The 21265-nt window shown below is 26.9% G+C and overlaps 1 protein-coding gene across 1 annotated transcript in view; it reads left to right on the forward strand.

Annotated features, from left to right (window-relative positions):
- LOC113550060 (dystrophin-like) overlaps nucleotides 1-20529 on the forward strand; it is a 56713-nt gene extending 36184 nt beyond the window's left edge. The window contains exons 52-67 of the mRNA XM_026951666.1: nucleotides 7025-7197; nucleotides 7995-8139; nucleotides 8233-8356; nucleotides 14315-14478; nucleotides 15075-15200; nucleotides 15256-15386; nucleotides 15464-15658; nucleotides 15714-15850; nucleotides 15922-16126; nucleotides 16548-16818; nucleotides 16885-17405; nucleotides 17904-18047; nucleotides 18111-18348; nucleotides 18865-18946; nucleotides 19033-19134; nucleotides 19429-20529. Coding sequence (XP_026807467.1) covers nucleotides 7025-7197; nucleotides 7995-8139; nucleotides 8233-8356; nucleotides 14315-14478; nucleotides 15075-15200; nucleotides 15256-15386; nucleotides 15464-15658; nucleotides 15714-15850; nucleotides 15922-16126; nucleotides 16548-16818; nucleotides 16885-17405; nucleotides 17904-18047; nucleotides 18111-18348; nucleotides 18865-18946; nucleotides 19033-19134; nucleotides 19429-19493 — 2823 coding nt within the window. The 3' untranslated portion in view covers nucleotides 19494-20529. The remainder of the gene's footprint in view (nucleotides 1-7024; nucleotides 7198-7994; nucleotides 8140-8232; nucleotides 8357-14314; nucleotides 14479-15074; nucleotides 15201-15255; nucleotides 15387-15463; nucleotides 15659-15713; nucleotides 15851-15921; nucleotides 16127-16547; nucleotides 16819-16884; nucleotides 17406-17903; nucleotides 18048-18110; nucleotides 18349-18864; nucleotides 18947-19032; nucleotides 19135-19428) is intronic.
- Nucleotides 20530-21265: the final 736 nt, after the last annotated feature.

A 21265-nucleotide genomic window follows, 5' to 3' on the forward strand; every position in this document is an offset into this window, starting at 1 on the left:
CTTTCTGTTTTATATTTTATAGTTATTTGTACAATATTTTATATACACACTATGTATTACGTACAAAATAAAAAGTAATAACTGGTTTACTATTCGCGCTATGTTATATTACAGAGAGCAATGATTTAATTAATTACAATAAGAAATTCGAGAATTAAATTTACTTAACATTTTTGTTATAATCTTAATTTATTGTAATTAATTAAATCATTGCTCTCTGTAATATAACATAGCGCGAATAGTAAACCAGTTATTATTTTTTATTTTGTCCGTAATACATAGTGTGTATATAAAATATTGTACCAATAACTATAAAATATAATTAAGATTATAACAAAAATGTTAAGTAAATTTAATTCTCGAATTTCTTGATATTTACATTGTAGAAACCTTGGTATGTATCTTTAATTTCCTTTTCTGAAAATGTTGATGTATGCAGTACTTGTGTATTTCTATCGTAATGTATTTTGGATTTTTTAAAGCATTTAAAATTTTAAACAAGCGGCATGGAATGAAGTGGCTACCACAAAATATGTTGTTGGCACACTACTTCACTCATTAAAAATATACAAACTGGCATATAAATAATTATGGGTGTATTGATTTAATATTTCGATATATTTTGTACATAAACGTATATTTTAGGATCACGAAATAAAAATGATGGGTTATCATTTAGAAAAAAAAAACGCCATCAATAAATTCGGTCAAAGTCTACCTACGCTGGTATAATATATAATCACACTGGTCAATGATATATAAAACAATGATCACCCTGTTTTTAAAAATAGATGTATCTACATAGACGAATGGGTTATAATATAATATATGGACGTTATAAAATGATACGCATACGAGTAGAAGTAACTAATGTCGCCATCGCAGACGTTATTATTTAGTATAAAGTTCAGAAGACACAAATCGCGTCTCGGAGGTACAATAAATACAAAAAATCAAACCCGAAGGTTAGGGCTAGGTGTGTTCGAACTGGCGGCGCCCGACGACGGCTATTGGTGCTGGTCACCTATGACCGATTGTTGTTGGACGCGGCGGCGGCGGCGGTGGCCCTGCGTATATGACAATGTAATATAATAATAATACGCACGCTCCCGAGTACTGAAGGTATATATTACACGGTAGTAGTGCACACACGCGCTCGCGCGAGTAATACTGTGCTTACACGTACACACAGTGGTAATATACACTCGTATAAACGCCGCGCACGTGACCCGGCACCGCAACAACCTCTCGAGTAAATTGCACGCGCGCCACCGTACATGCGCCCCTGTGAAACAAATACCATATAGGTGTTGTATCATCCACTCGCGGCGTCGCGTTCGTTATTCTCGCGTCTCTCACACGCGGTCTGTCTGTTTGCGACGCCGGTCGGTCGGTGGTCGTGATCGTTGGCGTCCCACAATCACATCGCGTCATGTCCGAACCGCTGCGGCGGACGTCCCGCGACGGTGGCTCGTCATCGTCCCGGCAAAAGATTACGTCCGCGCTGCAAGTGATCCGGAAAAACGCTGTATACCGGTCGATCGTGACGCGGTTAGGACACGCGGTCGACGTGACGCCGAAAAAATGCAAAAAGTCATCGCCGGCGGTATCGTCGTCGTTATCGCCGTCCCCGGCCGACGATGGTGGCTTCGGTGACTGGCGCACCGATGGTCTGCCAGAGCACTCGCACCGCAGGCCGTCGCCGCCTTGCGCCGTCACCAGATCCGTGTCCGATTACGGTGTGGTGCAACAGCGGTCGTCGACGCGCAGGCAACACTTCAGCAGCGACACTAAACGCGTGGAGGAAGCGTACCGTCGAGGCTTCTGCGACGGTTCTGTAGCCGACGTGTTCCTCATGCGGCAGACCGGCAGCGGTGGCGTGCGACAACAGCAGCAGACGGCTGCAGCTGCTGGAGGAGTAGGAGGAGGACGTCGACGGCAGCGTCCCAGCTCGATGGATTTTGCAGACAAGCCGCCGTGGACGAGAATCAGCTCGTCGTCCACCGTCCCGGCCGGTCTCGGCTGTGGCAGCCTGACTGACAAATCGTACGCTACCGCTGCGGTGGTCGTGCAGCATAGATCGTTACCCGCGTCCGCGTCACGATTCCAGCGACACCGCCGACTCTCGCTTCCGGTCTCGTCCCAAGGTTGTGGCGCTGGTAGTAGCGGAACAGGTTCCTCGTCCGCAGTCGACATGGAGTCACCATCGGCCACGGTGCCCACTAGAGCCGCTGCTATCGCGCTCCATCAGCTTATTGAGTGTTACCGAAACGGTTATCGGGTGACCGATCATAAGATCGCTTTAATGTTGGATATACTAGACACGCAACAAAGATTGGCTAAGGTAAAAGTAACGATTTTGGACGAAATATCAATCTGTTTCCTCTTTCGTCCTCGGGCTGACGAATTCCATACATTATATTAAGTATTGTTTTCATACACCCGTCGTCATAAACAACGTTATTTCAGGATTAGGTTAGATTCCGTGTACCTATATTAGGTGCTGCCTATATAATATTATATGCCAGTAGATTTATATATTTATGCGTCCATACGTGCGTAATCGTTGCAGTTGGTTCAATGTGATTTTAAAAAACTACAACGCGTAATAGACTTTGTATATATATATATAAGTATATAACATTATGTAGAGTTAGTTTTTTTTGCACAGTTTTAAAATATTTACTATGGTTTTTTTTTTTTTTTTTACTTGATTTTATTTCAAATTGAAAATAGAAACGGATAAAAATATTAAATTTCAAACCCAATAAAACGTTTACTCTAAAAGTATATATTATACATATAATATAAGTAGTATATTCGACTTGTGCTACACTTCCAAATTATTCGCCCTTCTAGGTTAGATTTGCATAATACATATCGTTTGGCCGCCTGGTCTGAAAGCATTTTCACGTTTCGTCGGGAAATCATGTCAGGGATACATGCACATATATATATAAATTATGTTATAAAAAAAAACTATTTACCTTTTCTGTATATCTGTACCAATGAAATATTTAGTCTATCTAGTTGTTTTTCTCAACATCAAGCTCTCTACGGACTTTGGTAGTTATTTTTTAAAGATGACAAAACTTTGCCGCTTTATAGTGTCCATTATTCATTATGGTTTGTAGTTGATTCCGACTCTGACGATCCTCACGACAACAAAATAAAATAAATAATAATTAAATCCTATTTGATTAATTGCTAAAAAGATTCGATTTATTTAAAAAAAAAAAAAAATAATAAAATAAGTAATTAGTTTTAGTTTTAGCATTAGCTTTTTTATCGCGATATTGGGATTTATATTTTAAGTTCGTATAATTAGTTACTCTTCAATTAGTCACTAAAATTTATTAGTTATTACTTATTACATTAACATAGTAATTTGATTTGATACATTTTTTAATTTATTCACAGATATCTTTTAAATTGTAAATAACCTAAAGGTTAACTTTTTTATTACAAAAAGGTTGCACATTAAAATGTATATGTTTTAAATTTATTGTAAGCAATGTATTTGGTATATCATACTGTATCTATATATTTCTTCGGAACTGTGTTTTTGATTTTGCAAAAAAAGATAAATAATGTTTTATTATCTTAAAAAAAAACTTTTACTTCAGATATCTTAGTTTGATTTTGATATAACGCGAAAAAAGTTCTATTTAATTAGGAAATTTGTTATAAAATGTTTCCAAAACTATTTTGAACAGCTCCATATTGTCAAGTCTGATTGAAATCCTCTTGTTATATTCAACTTCAATATAAGAATCAAAATGATTGATACGAGGGATTATCATGATTGATTATTTTGTTATTGTTATATCATATGAGTGTCAACCTGCAAACTAAATGCGTTTCGTTTTTAATAATAATAGTTATATAATATATATACCTATTATACCTATGTATAGTATATATATATATGTATTATGTAAATAATTTTAGTATTCCAAAATGCTGATTATAGCCCTTTAGATTACAAAATTTTTGGTATCATTAATTGGAATATTCAATAATACTTGACACGGTTTTTGATCGAGAGGGTTAAATATGATATTTATTATTATTCGCGTCCCTCGTATTATTTAAGCATCTCTCTCTCTCTCTATATATGTATATATTTAGATTTGCGCGTAAATTATAAAATTATTCGTATATCAATAAAAATATGATTCTCAAAGTAAAACATTTCAGCATTGACTTAATATCTATTGAAGTGTTTCGGAAGTGTAGTCCACATACATATAATACTATAATATATAGTACTATATACTACCATAGGGGAAAATGTACAAGCCCAATTCTATAAAACAATGCACTTTGAGATTGTGTTCGCTTGTCTCTGCGTTTTTCTATAATTGCACGCTGAATTTTTTTTTAATCAATGCCAGAAGCGAACAAGAGGTCTCTCAACAAGAGCATCTGACCTCATTGTTTTAAACTTCCATATTAAACGTTTTTTTCTATATACAATGAACAGGATTTTACGGCGTTTCATTATATAAAATGTTGTGTTTGCAAGATAGGTTTTATTATAATTTTGGCGTTTAGCATATCTATGAATAGAAATTATTCTTGTTAATTATTTTCTATGATCTATAATAATTTCAATAATTCAATAACTCTTCTCTATTGAAATAGTCTAGGTTAAAAATAATAAATTGATTTCAAAGCTTTACATTTGAAATAATGAATTGTATTGAGTGTTTTTAAAGCATTTGTGGAGTATTATTTTATATTAAAATTATTGTAGGTAGCAATTTGATTGTTTCACAGTTTCACTGTTTTTGTTGTAATTCTAAAAATATAATAGACATTTATTTTCTATCTTATTTCTATGTTAGATACTTACATTTTGTACCAAATTTAAGTATATATAAAAATTATTAAGATATTATTAACCAAAATATTGTTAAAGAACCAATATAATCTCAAGTTATATTAGTTATCATCAGGTAGATTGTCAATTGTCATTATTTTGGGTACTTTTATGGTATTGGTATCGGATTAATTTATGTGCAAATCCCTGATTTATTTTTATAATATAGTATTTTTTATTAGAATCTTTATAACGAATACAATTTTAAATAATGAAGTATATAATATTACGTAGATATTTATGTATATTTCCGTAATTGTATTTAAATCTTATATACTAATTTATTTATTTATCTAGATAGGTATCACTCAACACTGCTAATTAGTCATATGATAAATACTGTACAAGGATAAATGATTTATAAAAAAATATACTGTTAATAATTAATATCTTAAGAGTTCTTATAGTAACAAATTTCTTTTAAATACATAATCTGTTAGATATATTTATTTATTTATTTATTTGAAAAACGCCCACGGAGCTCAAGTACAATATGATGATAATACAATATTATCTTAATAATATTAATACAAAAATATTGACGTGCTATACTTTTGTACGTATTAATCTTATGTTTAATAATCAATTCATTTTCAAAATTATTAACATTTAAAAGAGTAATTAAAATTTAAAATTAGTTAGAAGTCATTTATCTAATAAATAGGAATTAGTAAATATCAATAATTTGGTGTAAATACTAAATAACAAGTTCTAAGTTATTGTGATTACAAATAATAAATCATTAGGTTTTTGTTATTAGTATAATACTATAGCCTTATTAGTGAATTGTATTATAATATATTATCTATGTATAAATCATCCAACATATTAATATTGATGTAAATGGTTTGAATTAATATGACAACTGTTATATAATAATTTTGCTTTATTGCAATTATTGCATTAATTTGTATAAAAAGTAGTAATATAGTAGATACCTATAATGAAGGTAAAACTAAATAAACTGACATAGTTATCTTTAATTTGTGTAGTCACAATAATTATTGCAAGTGAATATCAACAGGAGGAATTTAAATACTAAGGTCTAAGAGAAAAAGTAATTTTATAATTTTTATGTACTTTTTTAAACCAATTATAAATGTAAGCAATTTTGATTTTAATTAACATTTTTAACTCGTTTACATGATTATATTACACTTAACTCAATTTGAGTCCATCCTCACTCAAAATTTACCTATATGTGAAAAGAGATTCCGCGTGGAAAGAGAACGTAAGATTGGTGTCCCTACCTAAAATAAAATATTTGAGGGTTTTTTTTTTGTTATTGCTCTAAAACTACAATGTATATTATAAAATATAATTTGTTGTTTTTTTTTTTTTGTTGCTGTCGGAATAAAGAATATTTTGATGTTAACACAAAGTTTATAATTTAACATGTTGTATGTGACTATGTGTTTGTTGGACATAAAACAACAAATAAAAATAATGAAAAATTACGGGTACATAACAAGAGAAAATGTTTGCATAGAAAGGATTTGTGAGGAACCTTATGGTCTTGTATTATGGCTCTCGTGAGAATACTGCGCTATACTAGCTATAGCAGCAACGATGCGTTAAAATTTAATTAAGCCTATTTCGCGGCTTGTTTCCTTTACCACGCTTTAGCTTATATTTTCTGCGTGATCGACATAATAAATTGATGATAATTCGATTAGCTTCGAGATTCGCGTAGAAATTTAAAATGTTTATATTTTAATACAACTTATATCCCAAGATTAATGGTAATATATCTTCCCCCGGGTATATATGCTGTACGATGACAATTTTAATGAAGATGAGGAATTTAAGAGATGCAGTGCTCTTTCTCTCATAACGCAACCATTTCCGTCTATAATCCAATTACATAATGCATTCTCAATTAACTGCAGTTTATATTATTTACATTTTATCCGTCAGACGTTATATACCATTAATATTAAATTATAAATCATTGGATACACAAATAAACAATTAGATACTTTACAAACCTACATAGACCGTAGACGTATGAATATTTTACAGTATGGTTTGTTATTAGTAATTCATACATAATAAAAAATATTCTAAAATTAACTAACAGAAAAATAATTTTAAAAAATGTGGCGTATTTCATATAAAACTAACTTATTCTATCAACAGGAATTACAGCAAGAAATGGAAACGAAGAGTCAATCATTAAACTCACTTGATACTAGTGGAAGAAAACTTCTAGGAAATCTGTCGTCACAAGAAGATGCTGTAATGCTTCAAAGACGGTTAGAAGAAATGAATCAGCGTTGGAATCAGTTGAAAAATCGTTCCGTGACTATAAGGTACCTATTTACATTTATTATTTAAAAAGGAATAAGTATAACATTAATATTATTTGTGTATTTATATTCGTGCATCGTTGTAATATTTCAATATTTTAAACTAAATTTAAAATTATAAATAACTGCTGATTATGTAGTATATACATATTACTTTTGTAGTTGAAAAGTGCAATAATATACTCGTATTTAACCTTTAAAAATAATAAATTTTGTACTGTATAATATGTATGCCTTTTTTGGGAAGGGGTAATTGGAACCTGTCATTTTGCTTGTGCCCTAAGGGATATGTACACCCTGTTAACTTTCATTTATATTATATGATTATAATTTATAATTCCCAAGAAGCTCATATAGTACTGAACCTGTGATATTGAAGCAATCCCGTTGGACTTTGATCATATTTAGTTTCCCCCTTTTAATACGTGACGTGTCAGGAGTAGTGTGACCTTTTGAATGATTTATTCGCGTTATGGGTACTAAGTTAAGCTCATAAAATTATCAACGTTTGCAATTGGTTTTTGTTAAAAAAAAATTTGGTTGTTAATAAAACTCTGATAGTAATTTTAAAGAATAATATTTTACATTTTTTTTTACATGTTAGTAATCTGCATTTCACGTATACGTATTATAATAATATATAGGTATACAATAAATATAAATATTGAATACATGCTATAATTCCGTGAATCAAAATTTATTTTTCATCAATATACATCATACATACTTATACACGTTTAAGGATATTTGTAAAATTTAATTTATTAAAAATATATTGTAATAGAAAATATTTATTTTAGAAATCGATTAGAAAATAATACAGAACATTGGAATACTCTGTTACTATCCCTAAGAGAGCTAGTTGAATGGGTAATTAAAAAGGACACAGAAATTTCAAGTTTCGGTCCTTTAGGAAACGATTTGGCCACGTTACAAAAGCAACAGGTATATATAATTAATTTATGCTTTAGAATAAAATTTTATATAACAATGTATAATATATAAAAAATATTTATAATGTGTATAATTATATTATAGGATGATCATAGAGGGTTCCGTAGGCAATTGGAAGAGAAGAGACCAGTTATTGATTCTAACCTACGCAGCGGTCGCCAATATATAAACAATGAATCACAGATTGCATCTGTCGTAAAAAATGAAGGTAAAAATATGATAATATAAAATACCTAATTATCAAAGTAAAACCATGAAAATGTCTATGTTTTATAAAATAAGTAGAATCAGTGTCGGTCTAGCTCACTCGGCTACCCTTCAATTGAAATATTTTTAATTATTGCGGGTCTATAGCCAAAAGAGATGAGCTATTATATTAAAAACGAAACTTAGAGATCTTTAATAAGCCAATAATATCAGGATTCTGTATCCTTTAACTTGTGTGTTTATTGAAGAAGATATTTCGTTCAATTTATAAAAAAATATAAAATTATTAATTTAATATGTTAGATCTTCCGGTAATAAATTAAAGAACTACTACTTTAATAATAACTTATAATTTATATTTAACTAATGTTATTTATGTTTATTAAAAATAATTTTTTTTTTATTTAATGTTTATAAATTGTAAAAAAGAACCTATAACATTGATTATAATTACGGCTGTGAATTTGTAGGAGTGCATTTTTTTTTTTTGTGATTGTGAAACGTAGCTTTGTAAGTGCATGATTTGAATTATGTAACAACAAATCCATTTATGAAACTTTTATTTTTGCAAATTTTAACGTTTTTAATTTTTTAGGTCATATTTTCCTTTTTTAGTTCATTCTCCTGTATTTTTAATTAAATTCTGTCAATAAACATCTTTGAAAACCTTTGGAAAATTTTTTTTTAAATGTTTTTGTTTAATGGCATTATTTAAGAATCAACTAACTTCAAAATTCAGAATAAATAAACTTTTTTTAAAAAAAATGTTATCAAATAAATACATTTATATGTATATAATATACTAATATCAATATAAGTATATAAATAAAACTAAAAACCATTTTTAGTGCATATTTTATTGCATTAGTTTGACATTTTAAATGCACTTTTTAAGATTTTTTAGTGCATTAAACAAATCATTATTAATAAATAATATTATTGTAATGTATTAAAAGGCAGATCAATTTTTTTAAAGTAATTATAGGGCGTAATGGCTAAAATGAATGTGTCGGTAGAGTGTGTATTGTCATCAATTTGCCACTGTAATAGATATGTCAAATTTGAATTAAATGATTAGTCATTGCAAAAAGATTCTGAGTTCTGTCAGCTTATATTACTTAAATTTGAACTTTATATTCAATAATATTTTTTATTTAAATACAATAGTTTTATTATACATAAATCGAAGAAAAAATAAAAAAGACCATTACTTCAATACTACTATGAATACCACAAAAAAAGTGAATATTTTTAATTTACACAATTTTTCATTTACATAAAATAAATAACAAAATCGATTTTGTCAAAAATTAGTATTGCAGCGTAAAATTTTCCTATTTTTTTTCTATTATAAACGAGTTTACATAATGAAATAATATATATATCATATATATCATCATGAAACCAATACATTCATCAATCTGCTCAGATTCTAAAAGTTAAATAAAATTTAAAAAAATATTGTACACATTGAACACGTATATAATATATTATTTTACAACTCAAAAAAAGTTAATTTTGTGTTCGTATAAAATAAATGAATAAATCGATATTTTTTAATTTTTACGTGTGATGAAAATATACAAACCAATCAGGGATTAACTTTGTAATTACTAATTAGTAATCTTTATTTTTATTAAATTTAGAAAAATTAATTTATTAAACCTTGTGGCAAACTTATTTTCATTCATATTTACTGAAACATATTTATGAACTACATTTTTAAACTTTTTTAATTATTATATTATTTGTTATTATAATCGTATATCATATATAATATTACAAGGTTTTATAAACTATAATTAATAATTTGGAACAATGCGACTACGACACAACTTATTTATTCTACTAATTATTATTAATTTATACAAATTACCTATATTTGTTAAATGTTGTAAAATACTCTATTATGGTTTAATACTAATTTAAAATACATGCTAGTATTTGTTTTTATTTTTAGTGAATTGAAAAACTCTATTTATTTTCGAATGATCGATGACCCGGCAAAAAGTAGTTATCTGCTTCTTAAGTTTTTGTTTACTTAGGTAACTATTTAAAATTTAATTGATCGAATAAACGTTTAGAAATAAATTACTTACTACACTTGCCTGGACATAAGATAGTTGTAAGGTAAAATTAACTATAAAAAAACAGCAATGATAGACATTTGACAAACGATTTTAAGTGAAAAAATAATGTCACTGTTTAACATTTTACAATATACATATATATATGTATAACATATATACATAGCATATAATACTCGTTAGACATTTTTTAAATTTCATAAATTAATGTATTAAATGTAAATTTACCCAATATAGTTAGAATTTAAACAGTTAATTTTAAATAAAATGTATACATTCCGTCTTAAAATAAATATATTTTATTCTTTTAAAATAATTGTCAGTAGTAATAAAAAACATGTTTATCTTTTTATGTTCCAATTTTGTAACGACACTATTAATTTTTATCCAATTTTTTTTTCACGGAGATCTTCCAAATACTCTTCTGAGTGTCACCACGTCGCCCAATTTTTCATTTTTATTGTCTAAGGGGATGGGAGGAGGTTAGTATTTAAAGGTTACGGTTTTTTTTAAAAATAATTTTACGATTTTTTTCACAAGATTTTACTTAATGAGCCTACAAGTAAATCACTCTTATTATTTCCAATTTCATTTTATTTGTCATTTCAGGTATAAATTAAGCTAAATTATAAATAATATATATTACATGCCTAGGCTTTAAATAGTTTAATTATAATAAAAAGTCCAATTTGTATACGAATTGATTATTTAACACACGAACAAAGCCGGTTTATTCAGCTACTAGTACATTATAATTTATAACTAATACATAACTTCGAACAATATTTTTTAAATAAATCTATATAACATGAATATCTATATGTCCACCGTTTAGGCAATTTTATTCTTTTAAATACGTAGTTAATATAGTAATATTAGTAGTTATCATATAAATAGTAGTATATTTTCTTGTTTTCGAGTATATCAAAAATAAAAATGGTTTTGTTTATCAACAATTGTAATATATACATATATTAGTCGTTTTTAATAATTTATAATGATTAAAATAACTATTTTATAAATTATAATAATATAATATGGAATTAATATTAATATGGCTCGATATTCTTTATTTTACAAATTTAAAATTGTATTATAGTGTAATAGTGAACATAATAAATAAATAACTGCATTTATTATGTCATCATAATAAGCATTAACTAGATACATACTACAAAATATACGTATATTTTAAGTCATTGACATTTTACAAATTACAAAAAGTAAGTACTATTTGTACTGAAAAAAAAATGAAAACACATAGGTAATGAATTAAATACGAAATTTAAACAGCTATTTATGAAACTACATATTAATATTTTAACGTACCTATTATTTTAACTCAAGAGCAATATTATTGAATTCATACTATGCCTGCATTCGTCAGACGCACTCACAATACAATGATATGATAACCACAATTTATATTGATTATTAATTTGAGCTCTGTTGTATATGTGAACTCTAATTACCGTGAAATAAAATACTTGATTAGAAAAATAATAATATTAATATTTATTATTTGGGTACCAGAAACCACTTAAATACTACCATATTCAATTAATTATTTTTAATATCAGTTCAGATCTTTTTAAGCTGATGCCTAGCTACTAGGCTATTAAACATGAAAATATTTTTAAATAAATTAATAATACTGAATATATTTATAAACTTGAATTAAATATGTATTGAATATCTTAAATAAACTAAAACCGAGGATCATATTTTGCAGAACACTTTTCTATCTATATATAAGCTATATATATATTCTATAAAGTTAAGGCCTAACTCATAAAACTTAAAGTAGATTTTAAGTTATATATGATTTATGAATTATAGATCTCATCACTGATTTCAAAATATTAAATTTCAATAACACACGCAGAAGTGTGCGAAGCTCAACCACTAGGTCTCTGTATCCGGTCCACTCTAATTGTTTTATTGTGTTTTGCAATCAAATACTTATTAAAACAATTAAAATGATTACTTTTATGCATTTCTTAGGTCTAGACATTTTTTTGATGTACTCTGTCCAGCGAAAAAATGGGCCGTGGGCCGACCAAAATTGGTTTTTCTGCGCATCTCCAAGCGACATCCTATAATAAGAGAAACGGTTTCGATAGCAGGGTAACGCGGGAAAAATGGTAAAATGCGCAGAATCGACGAGTTCTCTCGCTAGACAGAGTATAAACATAAAATTACGAATACCAATCTTACTGATACTGGATTTGCGTCAACTTTAAGTATTGGTTGACTCTGTTCCCATTTATTTTGGTTTAAATTAAAAATATTTCAAAATGAAGAAGTAGGAAAATAATAATACGTATCATGTTATTATTACATTAATAAAATTGTACTATATATCCAAACTGAAACATAGTGGAAAAAAATATAGAAAATTGATTAATTTTAACCTAGGCAGAGTCAGGTAATATAGCTAGTTAACTTAATAAATATTAATGTAAATTTATATATTTATCACTTTTATATATGATAATATGTATAGATTATAAGCTACTTACAAATACAAAATTTTAATTTTTGGTGTTAGATACTTTTTAATTTTCACACAGATTAAAAAGAAAAAGTATGAGTGCTAAAGCTCCCCTAAAATATACTTACAGTTACTCATATGCCATTAGATTTAGTTTTATATATTTACTAGCAAAATTTTAAAGTTTAAATTACAATTATATAATCGATTTCAAGATTATATTATATTGAACAGTTTTATTGTTAAAAGTTTTTATTAATAGAATTTAAATTATTAGGTAATATAACATCTTGTATTGTTTTGTAATCTTTGTTCGGTCAGTATAAATTGACTTTTTATTGAACTATAGCTACTAATTTATGCTATTGGTCAAGATTAGAATTAGTAGTTGATTAGCTATTATTAATTTGAAATATTAGAATATTATATTTCATAATTTCTAATTAATTTCAATGCTGATCAAAGCTTGCCATGCCCTACTTAAACAAATTAATACAGTAAAACCTTAATAACTAAAACCTCTATAAGTTGATTTTTTGATAACTCGAAAAAATGCCATGGCTCCTGCATTTTAATTTATGATAACTTGAACCTCTTTAAGTCAAATTTTATTTTGGCCCTCAACCGATTCAAATTAACAAGGTTCCACTATATTTCAAAATGTATGTTTCATACTTGCCCATATCATTTACAGAGATTATAAATCCATGTAAAGACTGAGGAAGTGCCATTTTAAGATTATAAATTTTATTTTATTTGAGTTAATTTTATAATATTAAAAAAAAAAGTTAATAAAAAATATAAAAATAAGAATACAGTGCCTTGTACAAGTAACACAAAAGTCAGAATCATTGCAATTTTACTTTGATTTTGAATCTTATTTGACCTTTCATATTAATGAGACTTATAATCCCAATTAATATTTAATAACAATACATCACTATCTTTCTTTAAATTTAAGAATTATAATTCAACTTAGCCATAATATATTATTATATTATTGTTTATGAAAATATATTATATTTAAACAAAAATTACTTGAAACATGAATAAAATATTTAAATTATATTCCAATAGAAAAAATAAATGTTGTACTTTTAATGTTTCAATTAAAAAAAAAGAAACGAAAAATACCTATCAGTAAAAAAATATTCTATTGTGTAATTTGATTTAATTTTTGAAAATAAATCATTCTATTTATTGATTTGCTTGAATTTAGTTATATAAATATTATACTTATAATTATAAATTAACTATATAAAATTAAGTTAATATTTTTTTTATAGAATTTTGATTTTTACAATTTTCACAATAAATTTTATAATTATGTAAAATAATAAATCTAAATGTAAATATAATTAAATTTATTTCTTTTTAGAAATTAATAACACTGGAGATTCTAGAGGATATCGTAGTGCTGAAGAACAAGCTCGCGATTTAACAATAAGTTTGAAACGTGAAGTTTCGCGTGTATCTGAACAATGGAATTCTTTATTACAACGTTCTGATCAATGGCAACGTAGCCTAAATGATTCAATTAAGGTATAGTTTATTTTTTATTTTAATCTTTAAACCGTATTCCTTAAATGTTAACATAAAAAAAAACTTGATATAATTTTTTTTAAATTGCCTCTCTCAATGGACTTGTGCTCTATTTTTACAACTTTTTAAAAAACCAATCAATCTTTCAAACTTGAATTAAAGTTTTTTTTTTCAAGTTTGTTTTTATAATAATTTTTGTTAATGTTTATTGTTAGAAATTTATAGACAAATACATAGATTCTTATGTCTCATTTTTAATACATACCTAGTAAAAATTATTAACCTAAATATTTGTTTTTATTTTATAGATTTTAATGTAATAGATGTTAATTTAAATTATATTTATCTTATAAAATGATTAATCAAAACACCTAAACCATTTAAAAATAGATTAAATACCTGTTTATGTATATTTATTTTGTGTATGTTACACACAGTCTTCAGAACTGGGCAATAAACTATTTTTATACAATAGCCATGTGTTACTAGTATGTAGCCAAATCCAATAGCCAATCAATTTATTTTGTTCATTTTACTAAACAGGTCAAATAGTGATTCGATATATTTTTATAATTTTATTCTTATATTTTTTCTAGAAAATGCAAGCTTTCCAGAAAGGCTTAGAAGATTGTGCATCTAAATTAGCTAGTGTTGAGGCCATGTATAAATCATGGCCAGCATCAAGTACTGGTGACTCCACTAAAGGTCTTCAAGAGCTAAGGGTAAACTAACCTATTAAAAAAATATACAAATAAATATATTGTTTTATTTTTACAGCAATTTGGTGACAGATTAAATCCTGTACAACGATTATTGGAGGAAGTTAATGATCAAGCTAGCATACTTTCATCAAACAATGTAACAATATGTGCTTCCAATAAAAATATGTTACAGGACATAAATAATAGGTAATTTAATTTTGTGTTATTAATATTTGGTATCTATACAATAAAAAATATTAATAAATGTATGTATATTTTTTTAGATGGAAAATCTTACAATTAGCTATGGATGATAGGTATAAACAAATTCGTGATACTGGGAAAAACGTAATTAGTAATAGTAATGGAACTTCACCTGCCAGTCATAGTGAGGCGTCCACTTCTTTATTGTTGAGTGGATCGGTAGAACCTCCATGGAAACGTGAAATAACTCCAAATAAAGTTCCTTATTATATTAAGTAAGTATTCTGTAGAATCTATTTTTGAATAAAATACTAATTTAATTAAATATAGTCATCAATGTGAATCTACAAATTGGGACCATCCAAAAATGATGGAACTAATGTCTTCTCTGTCAGAATTTAATGATGTACGGTTCTCTGCTTACCGAACTGCTATGAAATTACGAACAGTTCAAAAACGCATGTCTCGTAAGTGTTATCATTTTTGAATGTTATATTAAAAAAATAATGTCTTTTAAAACTTTTATGTCTTGTATTAGTTGATTTGTTGACATTGGAAGCTGCATTGGAATCATTTGATAACCATGGTCTACGTGCTCAAAATGACAAATTAATAACCGTATCAGAAATGTTAACTATTCTAGGATCTATTTTTGATACATTAGCATCTCAACATCCTTCTTTAGTACATGTTCCACTTTGCCTTGACTTATCTTTGAACTGGCTATTAAATGTTTACGACAGGTAAAATATATAATATTAGATTTATAATTTTAAAATATTATTCTTTATAAAAGTGTTTCCCAATCTGTGAGGCAAGGTAAAAATTGATATTATAATTATATATTATACGTCAGAGATTCTCAACTAGGATGCCGCAAAATTTATTTAGGGTGTTATGAAATTATTTGAAATATATTTTTAATCTATAGGGCATAGGGTGCCTCTGAATTTTTAGGGTGTCGTAAGTCAAAAAAGTTTGGGAACCTCTGTTATAAGTACTAATATAGTACTAGGTATATACTAATAAAAATGTGGTTTCATTTATTCAAGGGTAGTGTGATAACATTTTTTATTTTTGAGGATGAGTGTACTAAAAATGTTTAGGAACTGTTGCTATATAATATTCTGTTTTAATTTTTTGTTTAATTTTTTTTTTTTTTAGCCAACGCACAGGCCAAATTCGTGTATTATCATTTAAAGTTGGTCTAGTATTATTATGTAAAGGACATTTAGAAGAAAAATACCGTTATTTATTCAGATTAATAGCTGATCCAAATAGACAAGTAGACCAACGCAAATTGGGTCTCTTATTGCATGACTGCATTCAATTGCCACGCCAATTGGGTGAGGTAGCATCATTTGGTGGTTCTAATATTGAACCATCTGTTCGAAGTTGTTTTCAAAAAGCAGGCAAAGATAAATCTGTTATAGAAGTGAGTATTTATAAAATAATATCACTAAGAAATTAACTGACTTAATTAAAATAAAAATTGTTTTAGGCTATGCACTTCTTAGTTTGGCTACAACAAGAACCACAGAGTATGGTATGGTTAGCCGTGTTGCACAGGCTAGCAGAAGCTGAAACAGCAAAACATCAAGCAAAATGCAACATTTGCAAAACATATCCTATAATTGGTTTCAGATATCGGTGCTTGAAATGTTTCAATTTTGATATGTGTCAATCCTGCTTCTTTTCTGGTCGTAAAGCCAAGCATCACAAACTAACTCATCCAATGCAAGAGTATTGTACTACAACAACATCTGGTGAAGATGTTCGAGATTTCACACGTGCTCTTCGTAATAAATTCAAATCAAAACGTTATTTCAAAAAGCATCCACGTGTTGGATATTTACCTGTTCAATCAGTTTTGGAAGGTGATGCATTAGAGAGTCCTTCTCCATCACCGCAACATTCTAATACTCCTTCTACTATACCTGATGTTCACAACCGCTTAGAGATGTATGCTTCACGTCTAGCTGAAGTTGAATATAGGGCACGTAGCAATTCTACCCCAGATTCGTAAGTTATTGCATAATTAAATTAAATCTTACAACATTCAGTACACCAGTACAAAGGCATTTTCCTAGGGTGAAAAAGGAATATCATATCATTTTTTTTTCTTTTGATTTATCATTGACTAAAAAAAAAAAAAACTGAATAATTTATTATTAAAATAAACATGCATATTTATAACATTTTTTTTATTTTTTGGTGTATTTAATACTTCAAAATTTAAATTAATGAGTTAAATGATAACAATAACATATATGTGATAATGCATTTTTACCGCAATTACTAAATTATTTACGTTAACATGTCATTAATACCATATGTATGTACAAATATTTGCCTTATACATTCAATAAATGATATCTTATTATAATTTATACAGGTAAATACAAAATATAATTGTTTGTTTTAACTTTATTGTAATTAAAAATGCATATACCCTCCCTTTAAAAAATTACATGAGTACACCACTACACAGTACATGCTAATATTTGTTATTATTTTTAGTGAAGATGAACATCATTTAATTGCCCAGTATTGTCAGTCTTTAAATGGTGGTTCCGAAACATTGCCATCTGTACCTAGGAGTCCAGTTCAAATAATGGTTGCAATTGATGCAGATCAACGACACGAGTTAGAAGCTATGATAAAGTAAGCCTTCAATTAGGTTGATTAGATAGATTAATATATAAATATTTAAACGCGAAATTATAGAGAATTGGAAGATGAAAATACACACTTGCAAGAAGAATATGAAAAACTAAAAACCGGAACTGGAAGTAAAGGGTCTTACAATATTATGCCCAATAATAATGGTGAAGTGGATATGGTATCTGAGGCAAGAATGTTACGTCAGCATAAAGGCCGCTTAGAAGCACGTATGCAAATATTGGAAGATCATAATAGACAATTAGAAGCACAATTGCAAAGACTTAGACAATTATTAGAAGAAGTAAGTGAGAAGTATATAAATAGTTGCATATAAAAACATTCTATACTTAATTTCTTACTTTAAAAGTGAAAGAAAATAGTTATTATATATATTTTAATTTTAAAATTAATCACTAATTATAGATTATCTGCTTGTGCTTAATTGTCAAAACTCATAAGAAATATAATCAAAATTAACATTATTGTTATATTATGTCATCAATCAAATATTTAATATTATAAAACTGTAAAAAAATATTATTAGAGACATAACATTTTTAGTTTTCCCTGTAATATGTATAATATTAATGTATAGGACTGATAACTAATCCATTTAAATTCAATGAATAAAATTGACTGATATCAATCACGGGTAAAAAAACTTTTAGACAACCTTAAGCTTCTTGTACAGGAGACAACTGTCATTCAATTATCTTCTGACATGATTTCTTCCTCATGAAACTTTGTAGATGAATGTCTTGGTATCTATCAATAACATTATTATTAAATAATATTGATATATTTTTTTTAATTTTAGCCAGCAACATTCCAAACAAGGTCAGTAACAGCTTCTCAATTAGCTTGTGATTCTCCTTTACAAAATTCTTCCGACAAATCAGGTAAATCTAGAGTAATTAATATATTTATATATGACTTTATCTCAGTAAATATTGTTTCTTTTATTATAATATAATTCTTTTTTTAGGAAATTGGTCAGAAAACAATAGCCGTAATACTTTGGAGAGACCCCCTCCTCCACCAATTTCAGCCTCTCACCATGCTGTTGGTAATTTACATCACATGGCAGGTAAAATATAGTTTTATATTTTGCTATGTAATATAAGTATTTTAATCGAACCATTTAATCTAATAGTACTAAAACAAATTATCATTATTTTTTATTCAATGAATCAACCATTGGTTTGAAAATATTTATATATATATATATTTATATTTTATGACATTTTGTTTTATCTCTTACATTTTTTATACTATTAATGTTCCATTATTTGTTAGCTGTTCATGGAAATGGAAAAATCTAGGTTAGTATTATTATAATAATATTTTTAAAGAAAAATAATTATTTGATTATTCTTTATAGGTGATCTAGGTAAAGTTGTTACTGAACTTGTAACTGCTATGACAACAGATGAACATGAAAATTAAAGAGTATATTATGACATTCTAGTACAATATAAATAGTATTATTAATATTATTATTATTTGTTAAATATATTGTTATAATTATAATATGTACTTACATATCAAAATATTGATAAATGTTATGAATAGGAACGTATATAAAATAACATATTCACCAACATATTTTTGAGTGTTTAATTTCATAAAATTAAAAAAAGATAGTTTTGTAGTGATATGAGATAACATCCACTAGTTTTTTATGCAGAAAGTTAAATTTTATAAAAAAAATTATTTTCAATGATAACAGTTATATATTTTCTGTACTAAAATCTTAGTGTTTTTAATCACTAGATGTATAATTGTTTAATTTTTTTTCGCTACAAAATACAGATCAAAAATAATTTTCATTTTTACATTCTTCTTAAAAACCTATTTAATGTTAATGTAATAACAAATAAGTATTAACTCATAATTTTAAAATAAAACTATTAGTTTTATTATATAAAAATACAAAATATCAAATTTCACAAAATTTGTATTTTTTATAATTACATTTTAATAAATTATTTTAGTGCATACTTGTAAATCAGTTATGTGCCATTACTTTTTTTTCTTTTCAAAACATTTAATATCATTTTATTTTCCTATTTTATTTTAGTTTATCATAATTTTATCACTGTTAATAATATCAATAATGTAAATACATGTGTATATTGTTAAAATGTGATTAACAATTTCAAATTTTAGGGTCAAACGTTCCATAGTGTAATTTCACTGTAGATCCCACTACCTAACATATCAAAAATTATATCTTAAAAATATCTTTATTTTATTTTTATTTTTTTCATTACAAATATAAAACTAGAACTCGCGTTTTTAATTAAAATAATATTTGATACATTTTAATATAAGGACAATCACAATTTTGTACGATTTCCCATACATATTGTATGTAGTTACTTATAAGTGTTATATGATAATAATAAATAATATTATGCTATATACTTACATTATAATTATAGTAGGCAAATTTTTTTTGTTTTTCATTTTTTTGTTATCTTTATTCAAACGTTTAATACATTATTAATTTTTGGTTTAATAATTATTTGGTTAAGAGGTTAAAAACTTAATATCATTCATTATTATATAAATGTTACAATGTAATAATAATAATTATTATTATTATTATTTAACTTATATTTTTAAATAAGAAACTATATAGCAATAACAAATAAAATAAAAATATACTAATTTAAAAAAAATTGATTTTTTTTTTTTACTTTTACTACAACATCTAATTGTGTTGAATACTTGAATATTGATCAGAGTTGTAACTAGGGTGAGGTGAGCAAAATGCTTGCCTTGAGCGCTTGATGCTAGGAAGTGTACAAATATTAAATATTATTGGTAATATAATATTTTTTACCAATCCGTAGACATAATGTTGAGAATAAATAAAATTCATGTGGCTAAAAACATTATTTCTTGTTCTGCTCAAAACCTAATTACAAATTTTCAGATTTTCTGACTCATATTAAAAAATATTAAAATCTGAGTATGTCACCCATACCATTTAGTTCTGCCTCAGGATAAAAAATGGCTCTGTATAATAGCTCTGATGTTGATTGTTATTTACAGTTTACTATGCTTATTCAATCAAATTTAAATAAATTGTTTAGACTGTGTCCTTTGAAAATTAAAATTATATGATTATGTACCTACTTAGTACATAAAACGGACATGACTTTTCCATGTTTTAATCGTTAAAAATGAAAACATATTTTTATTATTCGAAG

This window comes from Rhopalosiphum maidis, chromosome 1 (assembly GCF_003676215.2).
Source record: "Rhopalosiphum maidis isolate BTI-1 chromosome 1, ASM367621v3, whole genome shotgun sequence".
NCBI classification, from domain to species: domain Eukaryota; kingdom Metazoa; phylum Arthropoda; class Insecta; order Hemiptera; family Aphididae; genus Rhopalosiphum; species Rhopalosiphum maidis.